The 12,342-nt window shown below is 32.2% G+C and overlaps 1 protein-coding gene across 2 annotated transcripts in view; it reads left to right on the top strand.

Moving 5' to 3' along the window:
* Positions 1 to 5,336, top strand: part of LOC106460399 (cAMP-dependent protein kinase regulatory subunit-like) — a 44,383-nt gene extending 39,047 nt beyond the window's left edge. For both annotated transcript variants that reach the window (XM_013920088.2, XM_013920089.2), the window contains exons 10-11: positions 2,528 to 2,718; positions 3,678 to 5,336. In XM_013920088.2, coding sequence (XP_013775542.1) covers positions 2,528 to 2,700 — 173 coding nt within the window. In that variant the 3' untranslated portion in view covers positions 2,701 to 2,718; positions 3,678 to 5,336. The remainder of the gene's footprint in view (positions 1 to 2,527; positions 2,719 to 3,677) is intronic.
* Positions 5,337 to 12,342: the final 7,006 nt, after the last annotated feature.

Raw genomic sequence — 12,342 nt, 5'->3', positions numbered from 1 at the left:
TTACGTAATAGCATGTCGAATAATTAATATATAGACATATATATATATATATATATATATATATATATAACTATTCAATCACAATTGAGTTTAATGTATTATGGTTTTGTCTGTTAAAATTATACTACACTGTGTGCCTGTGCTATTATATAGTGATGATGCAAATGACATCCCTACTATCTTGTCTACATTGTTTTTGAAGAACGGATATCAGCCATCCCTACATTTACTTCCTTTTTTGAAAAGTTTTTCTTTACTTGTATAAAATGAGCACAGATAGTCAATCTGTTCTGTATAATCTGGACACAGCAGTAGTCAACCTACACCATTTATTATACTTGCATGTTTTGGATTCTGTATGTACTGGGCAAATATTGTTAATCTGTACTACGTATATGCAAGTGGGTAACTTATGTAATCATGCATAGACTTGACACTAGGGTTGCTAGTCTTTACTGAATAGACAAGAAATTAAGATAGTTTGTCTAATCTAGTATACACTAAGTATACCTAAACCATTGGACAGTTCATCCAACCAGGACTGGAAATATCATAATGTAGTGGCTTATTTATTGCATATTATTTGTATAGTTTTTCTTCCATAGGGTTTTGTAGTTAAAATTTCTCCATGTTCACATTTATTTAAATTTGTATTCCAAATTGTTTGAAATTTATAATTTGTAGTGTTTGAACAATGCAATAATTAAAAACATTAAAATTTTTATGTGAAGTTAGTCTGTAAATGTTTAAAGTTTTACAAGTAGCATGTTTGATTTATTATCATTACTTGAACTTTGATGTACATTTAAATGTTTAAACTTACAAAGGAAAAAGTTATTTATCCTATTGAATTCTCTTTATTTTTTGACTACTTGACAGAAAGTACTATATATTTGAAGTACCATCTTTAATATATTTATGCTAATGAATTCCACTAAAAAAAAGTATATAAATGTGGGTGTGAGTGAATGTTAATAAATTTTCAAAATATCATGATAATTTCAACACTAGGGGATAAACTCATGTTTTACATATGATGTAGGTAATAAAATTATTCGATTACTGAAATATTGTTTTGGAACAAAAGTTTGATACAAATGAGATTGAATCCTTGACTTCCCACATATTAAGCATGTGCTGTGCCATATGAGCTAAAGCCTAGAGTTTATTGACATATGCAGCATTATTCATTTGAATACTGTGTGTGAGAATGGTATATGTGTTAAATAGATAAATCTTGTAAATGATGCTTTTTTAGTATTATGTAATTTCAGGTGCACTGCTTTGGTGTTGTGGGTCATGGTGGGTGCACTTGTTGGTTGTCCCCCTTCTTCCTCTTGCTGTACCTCTCAATGTCTGTATACTGAGAATGTTGCTGAATTTGAGGTGGTTACGGTCTGTTTGTTTGAGTGGGATATATATGTATTTTGCATTGCTCACATGCACCCCATTCCCCAATCAATGGTGGGATTTCTTCCAATGGTCGGCTGAACTTGAGGTGAAGACGGTATGATATTCATCCTACCCCTGCATGGATATCTGTTCCCGGCAGTCAGGTATTGGACACAGTTGACTTGCCATGTACGGTCTGTCGCACCCTAGCCACTCTACACTTTGGAGCACAGCTTTTATTTTACCCACATTCTGTTCATTTGAAAGATTGAAATTGTAATATATTGTGGTTAGGATCTCTGTCCAATCGTTTTCTCTCCAACTGGGATGTGCTCCTCACAAATTTCTGCCTGGATCTGTTCTGTCACACGTTTTTCAAATCTGGGCGAAGAGTGCACCTGGTACAGAAATAATGTGGTCTCCCATGTATAATCTTTTTATTAGAGGGTTCCCTCATGAGGGTATCCTTTGGATGCTTCTACTTTCTCCCTTGCACCAGTCTCTCCACCTATTCAGTGTGAGATTCTAGCTATACTATGTTAGCAGAAGTAAGGTACCTTGTCAAAATTTATTATTTTCCTACACTGAAAATATATTTCTGACAGGTACTTACTTCTTCTCACACTTCCCACTCTTCCTCCCCACTGTCAACTGGTGCTTAAATTTCTGCCTAAACCTGAAGTGATAGTTAGGTAGAATAACTTAGAGGGAGTCACATGAGTATGGGGCATATCTGTTGGTGGATGTTTGTTGCATGATAATTTGCATGCAAGAATCAGTTAAACCATGCGAACCTAGGGGTACGTGGGAGTGAAAGGCTTGTTGCATGAGAAAAAATATTTTGCAAATAGAGGGCAGCACTAAACTAGAAAAGCTATGTATGTGAGCGAAGTACCTGTAGGAAATATATTTTCAGATAAGGAAAATAACTTTTGTGAATATCTGGTGGGTATATGTGTCTAAATCACACTTGTATATCAGGCAGTGTGTATGTATTTTTCTTAAGCATTTACACTATGGGTAATCTCTCTTCTTTCTTTTATCTTTTTTTTTTTTGACATTTAACTTTGAAATCATTTGTAAGAACTTCATAAAATCCCATCATTTTTAAGACTTCTTTATAAATCTACCACAGGGGAGATTGCGCTGCTTTTAGACCGTCCAAGAGCAGCTACTGTAAAAGCTAAAGGTCCCCTTAAATGTGTAAAACTTGATCGAGCCCGTTTTGAACGAGTCCTTGGACCATGTGCAGACATCCTGAAGAGGAACATGACACACTATAACAGTTTGATTTCTCTTTCGGTGTAAAGCCTTCATTTTAACTACGTAAGTATACGTAATTTATGTCTATAAATTATTATATATATACAAGCAGTTCAATCTGTGCATCTAATACAGATGAAAATCTTTATAATTGCCTTTTTTTTCCTCATAGTCCTATAATCTTAAGAAATGTGTTTTCATTAATTTACCTAAATTTTTATTTTTAATTCACATTGTGATCAGCATATCCAGATTTTCTTAATATTTCAATAAATATTTAATAGTTGTTAAATGTTTTGTTTTACTTTCAGAGTAAGCTCATCTCTACTATACTGTCTATTTGATTCCGGATTTAGGTTTTTGAAGCCCAAATTCTGTGATTTATGAAAAAAAAAACTTTTTGCCAGTTTCAGTAATTTTAAATTGCTCAAAAGTTATTGGAATATCACTCCTATCTGTCACATGTTTTAGAATGTTGGCACTTCCACATACATTGTATCAGATTGTAGTTAAATTTAAGTTACTCTTGAGCAGTTTAAAGTTATTGGAATATCACTCCTATCTGTCACATGTTTTAGAATGTTGACACTTCCACATACATTGTATCAGATTGTAGTTACATTTAAGTTACTCTTGAGCGGTTTAAAATTATTGAAACTGCTTAAAATTACTGTTTTTTACAAATCAATGAGACTTTGGCCACCATAAACTTGAATATGGAATTAAATAGACAGTCTAGGACTGGTGAGCTTTCTTGAAGGTGAAATGAAATGTTTTATTTATTTTTTTTGAAATGATATGTAACTTTTATAAGGTTCTACGAGTTAAGACTTTTGTAACAAATTAAAGGTAATCACACCTTTTTGTGCAAATCTAACTTAAACCTATCTTATTTTTAACGAATCAGCCAAGTCCTGATTCGTTAAAACCAAGTTTTTAAAACTAATTATCCTAATTAGATACCCAGGATTTATACTTGGAAACTGTTTTATTGATAACGATTTTTTTTTCTCCCATTACAGAAGGTTTGTGGTGAAAGTTTTTGAGTTAAAACTTTTGAAAGTGGACTTCTTGAGGTAAGAAGGGTATAATGGAAACACCAAGTTCACTGGTTAGAAGCAGCATAATAAACCACTGTCAGTTTTGTGTAGAATATGTGTTTAGTATCCTCATGACTGTTTATTGTATCAAAAACTAATGTTTTAACCTGTACACTTCCCTCTAGATAACCTCCCCATTTTTTTATTCCTGGAAAGAGTTGGTAGAATTAGTGCTGTTATAAAAAATTTATGGGGTTCATAGTTATTGTTGTGCGTGTTGTTATACAGTATTTGATGGTTTTTATATATAAAATGATATTTAGCCAAGTAGCACAATAAGGTATTTAGAATTTTTTATTACAATTGGTGAATTTAAGAATTAGTTCTAAAATTTAAATTGTTGAATTACAAAGTTATTATTGTATTTAAAAGTTTTTAAGAGGAGAGAAGTTTTCTTGTTTTGGTTTTTGATATCAAATCTAAAATCTGTAGTATTTATTAGTCATTTATTAAAGTATTATAAAACCAATGTTTACTCAGGATATGTTTAAATAGATCAACTGTGTACTAATATGAATAAAAGATCAGTACACCAATATCTAGGATCAAGAAGTGTATGTAACATGCACTGTCTCTTGAAAAATCATTATTTAATGTTTCACCTTTAAGACGTTGTACTAATTGAAATTTGTTCTTTTTTAAGTGTATTTTTCTTGTTCTAGTCTTGTTTTGGGCATTAAATGCAAAAGGGTTTTAATGAAAGTACACTTTTGAGATGCAAGTTTTTGGTTAAACACATACCATAATTTGTAAGTGTTCAGAACAGGTAATAGTTTAAGTTTTAAAGAACAAAAAGTAAGTTATAATTTTTTGCACAAATTTGCACACAAAATAAGAAAATTAACAAAGTAAGTGTGATTTTTGACAAACTGTATGACTGAAAACTTAGCATTGGTGTTAAAGAACAGGTAATAATTTAAGTTTTAAAGAAGAAAAAGTAAGTTATGATTTTTTGCACAAGTTTTGTAATTTGAATTTAAGAAACGTTCATTGTACCAGTTTTTTGTTTGTTAAGTTGTGTAACTTTTGATAAATTTGTGTATTTTTGAATATGTTGAACATAATGTTATTGTTAATTTCTCAGCAACTATAGAGAAGGCCATAAATTTTCATACCATTCTTCATCTATGCATGATAGAGTACTTGGTTTATGTTATTAAAGTAATTTATCTTAGAAAGAAATTCAGTGATTTTTGTTTTTTCAACTCCAAATACTCTGATTATAATGTAATTTTACAAATTCTAGTGCATGTAATGTATTTATAATAAGAACCTTATTGCACACAAAATAAGAAAATTACCATAGTAAGTGTAATTTTTGACGAACTATATGACTGAAAATTTAGCATTGGGGGTTAAAAGTGTGTCATTTCATGGTCTTAAGAAAATGTTAAAGATAATATTTTGTTATTGTGTTGATGTTTAATATCCTTGTATTTACGGCTGTAAGTTGTGTGATTTTGTCTGTTTTGTTTTTTCTCTGATATGTCACTTACATTTGTTGTTTGAGCTAACCTGTTGTTTGCTTCAGTTGTTGTGTAATGATAAACTTTAATATAATAAACAAGTTGCTTAATCTCATGATATCTGTACCTTAAAATGTATATGATACACTAGAAACTTTTTAAAGTTATAAAACAAGTACCAACTTATAAGCTGAACGTACTTGATTAATTTTTGGCCTCAGCTTATGAATGAGTAAGCTTTCTTTTATTATATTAAGGTCTTAAAATAACTTGAATGGACCACCTAGGGTGTGCTCTATTACACTTGAATTATCCAGCACCCAAAAATGTGCTTGTTCTTCAACTGGCATCAGCAGCTTTTTAGTAGCAAAACCAATGTAACCTTGTTTGCAACAAAGACAGGTAAATTGGTAAACTACATTTGATGTTTCCATTGAAGAAATGTAATATTTATATTTGACGAATACTACAGATGTCATCCTGGTTTTTAAAAAAACATCTCAATTGTACCTGCAGATTCACTACATTGTATGATGCACAGATACAATATTTATGGATATGTGGCAAGGTTATACAAATTTGACATGTAGAAACTTCATACCATGATAAATTATTGAAGTTTTGTTTGTTTAAATAGATGCATATTATTCTATCAATCAGATAAGTAGGAAAACCATTTCATAGAAAATTAATTAAGATCTTCACCAAGTTTCCTTTAAACAAAGTTGGTATATAAATTATAAGATTAAAATAAAGATTGTTAAATGTTATTTTGTAGTAAACTTCACATATAAAGTTATCATCACAATTATGAACCAATGCATTTAAAATTGCAAGTTTACAACCTTGCTGATATTCAACAGCAAATTTAGTACTATTTGAATACTCCAGAAATTAAGTAATATGATCTGCATCTTTGAAAATATTAAGTGTCACCCCCATACCTCCAATAACATAATGGTTTAAAAGACTGTGGTCAATTATCCAGCAATTGTTTTTTTTATGAAAACAAAGAAAATGATTAGCTAAAAACAGAGCCAATCTGGAATCCATAGCTACACCACCAGTCTGATTATAAAGGGTACCATTGAACAAAAAATGAGATTCTATAGCAGCAAAATTAATTAACTTGCGAAATACAGATTTAGAAAAGCATAACTAATTTGAATTGTCAATAAAAATTGAATCTGCACTTATGAGTATTGTTTCTTTCTAAGGGGATGTTAGTATACAATGACACAATGTAAAACTAAAGCAATAAACCTTACTATCCAACTTTTACTTTTGTATTTCACTAGAAAATTCAAAACCGTCTGTTAAGTATATTTATTAGCAGTATATTTCTTCAAAAAATCCATGTTTGCAAGTTCCAACATTTGAGATTATAGGACTTCTATGTTTATATATTTTGGGAAGACCATAAAAAATTACCCTGGAGATTTCCTAATGGTCTAATTATTCAACATTGTTTCTGCTTTGATATTAGGTCGTAAAGAAATTAATGTCGCGTTTCGGAACACTTTCATTACCCCCCAGCCAAAAAAAAGTACATCATGTATAATAGTCAAACCGCCTAAACATCACGTTAGTGTAGCCTATATAATGTCCAAAGTTTAGTATACTCTAATCCCTTATAGTGATGGCACACGACGAGACACACATTCGAGATGACTCGTGAAATGGCCCTGAAATTGCATGTCTCTCACGAAACAATACGTAAAGATACAAGGAATATGGGAAAACACCTTAAAGAAGGTGTTTGAGTGCCTCACGAACTCTCCGATGATCATCGTTTCCAACATATAAACGTTGCTTCGTCTCTTCTGGCGCGTGAACCATTTTTGGACAGAATTGTCACCGGTGTTGAAAAATGGATTCTTTATGCAAATATTAAACGCCAAAAACAATGGGTCAGTCCTAGACAAAAGCCACTTCCGACTCCAAAACTTGGACTCCATCCGCAGAAAGTGATGCATTGCATTTGGTGGATATCAAAGGAGTAATTCATTTGGAACTCCTCAATCCTGTCAATGCAGAGATCTATAGTCAGCAACTGGAACGTTTAAATCAAGCCCTTCATCAGAAACACTCGTCAATAGGAAAGGTGTTCTTCGTCACCACGACATTGCACGTCCACATGTGGCACGTTTGACGTAACACAAGATTATGGAGTTGGGTTGGTAAGTTCTCCTCCACCCACCATATTCTCCGGATATGGCACCATCAGATTACCATCTTTTTCGTTCTCTGCAACACCATTTTAATGGGAAAACGTGTGGAAGGTGTCAAAGGTGACATCGACATGTTTTTTTGCTTCAAAGCCAAGTGATTTCTTTAATCGGAACATTAACAACCTGATTGTAAGATAGAAAAGCATCATCGATAAGAATGGAGACTATTTCATTTAATAAATGTTTTGTTTTGATATATAAGTTGTTCTGGGTTTTTCATCTAAAAAAAAGCGACATTAATTTCATGACGACCTAATACATTAGCTTTATTAATTTCAATAAATAACTCTGTAATTTTATTTCTGCAGTGTCAGTAAGACCGTGGTCAAGTTTCAGAAGTTTGGTTTAGTCATTCAAGATATTTTAAACTTTACTTAGATATTCCTTTTAATCCAATATAAGTACAATCAGATTTAATAAAATATTTATTTTTGTTTTCACTAAGCTTTTTTTTCTGATTCTCACAAACCTTCCTTTACCTTTATTTAAAAATTTTTAATTAGAGCTACAGTTATTAAAACAAAAGTTAAAACTGATCCATTAAACTTGAGATGTAATATTACTAAAATATTCTTGAGAATTAGATCAATTATAACATTAAACGGATATGTGATCCTAATGCGCTTAAACAGTGTGTTATTTACAAGGAATTTATAACATCAAAATGATATGTGCCTAATGCATTTATAACATAGATTATACACCAGAAACTTGTAAAGTTGAGTAATATCTGTACCTAATGTGCTGGGGATGAAATAATTACTAGGAACCGGTAAAGTCATACAGTGTGAATATGTAATGTATTAAAAGTGTAAAACATACATTGGGAACTCATCAAAATTATATCTTTGGCCATCTTCCAGAATGAAGTATAAAAATATCCATCTCAAATTTATATTTAAATAATCATTTGAGATACACAAAAACTAGTGGTGGTAATTTATGTTTGATGATAGCTCCATCATTTGGTATGACAGCTTCTACTTCTACCCTATCTGGTAATAGTTCACACCTATTATAAAGGTTTATCACACTATAAGAACAATGTTCTAGGTTCCATGCTGCCTTTAGCTCGTTCTGATGACCATGATTGTGTGCCATTGCAATTTCCAGTTTTAATAAAAATGTAGAATATTCACTAAGAATATATAATATCACATATAATCCTAACTTTGATTACTTCACACTCAAATATAAAGATTTTCATTTCAAGATTTATTTGTATATTAGAAATGATATGTACCTAAACATAAGGTACTACCACTCTTGGATAACATCTTGCACCTACTACTGTGGTTTTTCAGAAGTAAAACTATAATCAAAAGAAGTTACAAATACCACAAACTCCGAAAGGTCTTAAGTCCAGCAAATACCATATATGTTTCAGAAACTTTCTAGCATGCAAATAACAAAATTTTCCAGAAAATTTCTTGCTACTTGTGGCAGCCATTTTGAAAGGAGGGGGATGTTTTTGTCGTGATTTAGCATTTATTCCTTATTGGTCGGAGGTAAAAGTTCCTGAAACGTACTACCAGTGCTCAAAACTTGGTAACCAATTACTAGAAATTTTTCAGATACATTGGGGAACTTATTACGAAACAAAGCTTTGGTAACATACTTAGTGTACGCTGGGCTTTTTGAAATGTTTACAGGGTGTTATTTAATTGAACTTAATCAAAAGAAGTAAGAGACTGCACAAAGAATGCTTGTATTACAACAAAAATGTGACATCAGTAGGACTTGCATTTCTGTTGTGAGCAGATTAACTAAGCCTTTACCAACCGTCTCTCTAAACAGAAGATGGAGCATATAGCACTTAAACTTTTCAAGCTGATCATCAAAAGTCAAGAGGATATCAAATAATAATATTACCTTAGATTAAACATCAGGTGCTCTATTGCCATTCTGGAAATGCTATGTCACATTCAATGCGAACTACTACAATTAATGAAAAAACAAAGATCAAAACCTCTCTCCTCCCAGGTGACTGCTACATCAAACGTTACCAAAACGAAAGAGAATTTGACCAATGTGAACGTCAGACACGTAGATGCACATTTTAAGTTTGGCATATCTTGTTTCAATGGGACTACTATTGTACTGATTTTTTTTTAAAAATGTACTGAGTATACCCCAATAAGGATATATTGTTTTATGTCATGAATATTTTACAATTACGATACCCGTATATTAAATCATCACTGTTTAATGAAACTCACACCTACTACTTTTTAATAACAGTTCATATCATCTACTGCTTGATAATAGCTCGTGCCTAATGTTACTGTATATGATGGCTTATGCTTAATACAGTTGTCACATGAAAGTTCATCTTCACTAACACTGTTAAATGACAATTCACACCTATTACTGATAGCTTTCACCACCAACATTGTTGACAGCTTATGCCTAATACCATTGCTTGATGGCAGTTCATCCTCCCTAATACTGTTAGATGATGGCTAATACCTACAATCACAGATATTAGCCTTCACATACATCTAGTGTTACCGTTGTTAACAGTTCGTATCTACAACCATTGTTTAACGAGAACTCGTATCTTCTGCTTAATGACATCTTGTATCTTCTATTACTGCTGGTAACAGCTCACATCTAATATTATTGTTATCAGTTCACATCAACTATCACTGTTAGAGGAAGTCTTGTACATTTTGTTTAATGGTAGTTTGTAGCTTATGTTGGTAACAGCTTAAATCAAATATTACTGTTATTAACAGTTCACATCAACTATCACTGTTTGATAAAGTCTTATACCCTCTGTTTGATGATGGTTTATAACATCTACGGTTGGTAATGGCTCACATCAAGTATTACTATTGTTAATTGTTCTCATCTACTACCACTTGGTGATGATGCTTACTACAGGTTGGTGACTCCATGCACATACTACGTGTTATTAATTTCAACTCGTTTAGCAGATATGTGTTTCCAAAGAGAATGACAAACCATGAGGTCCTTTTTTATTCAGATTCTTTTTATAATTTCGTTATCACACCTAATTTAGCAAGGTGGGACATGATGGAATATACGCTCCAGGTTTACAAATTTTGATGCTCTTTACTGACATACTACACTATTTTCTTCAGTATGTTTGTAGTTGACGTGATAGTAATATTAATCAAACAATTTTCATATCTAATGACATGATTTATATTAATGATCTTAACATAGAGTTGTGGAAACACACAAACAGGAGTCACAGTGAGTCATGGCAACTAGATTGGAAACGTATTAATGATATAAAACATTAGCATAGAAAATACAAAGAAAAGCAGCAGTAAAATACACTAGTATGTCGTATGTGAGTCTTTTGCGTCACATAGAGCATTATACATGGTTTCCATACTCTATACAGTTTATGAACGTACAATTGTGAAATATCGTTCTAAACGTCCTGCATTACTCTCTACATTTCATCAAATTGTTTGGTCGTCTTTTGACCTCAGTTTTTACATAAGTCCATACAACTTCAATGATGATCATATTGGAACTTGGTGCCCACCAAGCCATGGCTGTGAGTGTTCCATCGCCTCTTTTTCCGTTAATTTATTGTTTCAATACATTTACTTTGTGTTTGGGATCATTGCCTCACTGGAAGATTAATCCCTACCCAATGAGTTGTGATTCTGATGGAGTGGGATAATGAATCAGAATCTCACTGTACCTGTCAGCAGTTAGGCTGCCATCAGTTGTACTGATCCCTCTAGCATGTTTTATTGTAGATGTACACTGACTATGATATACCTCTCCTCTTCACTGTCAAACATTGTTATTGGTTGTTGCCGACTATTTAAAACTTAAGTTTATCTGTAAAGAGCACTCAACTTCAGTTTTGTTCGTTTCACTGTTTGTAATCTGATGTCCATTTCGTTCATTTGGTTTGTTTACCTCTTTTCAGAAGTGGTATTCGAGCAACTAAAAGTCTAATGAGTGCTCATTTGTATTTTACTATTCTCGTGGTAACATTCATAACTATATTTACAACAATGTTTATGGCAAAATTTGAACTCGAATGACTTCTATCTCGTAAAGAACATGCCCCGAGGTACTCGATATGACTTTTTGAGAGTTTCAGTTTTCATCCTCAACTATTTATATTATTAACAGTCCCAGTTTCACTCATTTTCTTCAGAGTCTTTGCATAAAACTCCTACTGAAACGTGGAGTCTTGTTGCAATTTTTTGCATGTAGTATCCTTGACCATTCAAAAGTTTGATTTCTACAATAAGTGTTCAATAAATATCTTTTGTGCTGTTGCCACTGTAATCTTCTTTTCGTTGCAAATTTTGATTATTATTTCAGAGTTAGTTTTCAAAGAACACAAGGTCATATAAAATCTATCTTGTCTAAAGAGAAATGTTAGCAAAAACATTGATGATTAAGGAAGAAAATTCAGGGTGCTTCATGCATTTATGTTAGGACAAACTAAATTTTAAAGCGTGATAAAGATTAAAATCAGGTTTATCATTCATAAGAATTAATTGTTAAGTGGGACAACAAACAATTTTCACCCTTATCCAAGGATGAGCTCTTGTTCGTTTGTTGTAAAGCACAAACCTATACAATAGGCTATCTGTGCTCTGCCCACCGCGGGTTTTGAAACCAGGTTTTTAGCGTTACAAATCCACTGACTTACCGCTGAGCCACTGGTGGCTCCATGAATACACTTTAGTAAAATTTTATATATTCTAATATCTTATAAGTAAAAGCAAAATAGAATATGTCAACCACGCTAATCTGCATATCCAATGCCGACGAGGCTTTTCGGTCAGTATCAGGGCTCATTAAACTAGCTGGAATACGAAAGACATAGTAATGGTCTAGTATTATTTATATCACCAACTTTCACAAACAACGACTGTTGTAGTG

The sequence above is a fragment of the Limulus polyphemus genome, unplaced genomic scaffold (genome assembly GCF_000517525.1).
Source record: "Limulus polyphemus unplaced genomic scaffold, Limulus_polyphemus-2.1.2 Scaffold764, whole genome shotgun sequence".
Taxonomy (NCBI): domain Eukaryota; kingdom Metazoa; phylum Arthropoda; class Merostomata; order Xiphosura; family Limulidae; genus Limulus; species Limulus polyphemus.
The sequence above is the reverse complement of the archived record's forward strand: the minus strand, read 5'-3'. Positions and strand labels throughout refer to the sequence as shown.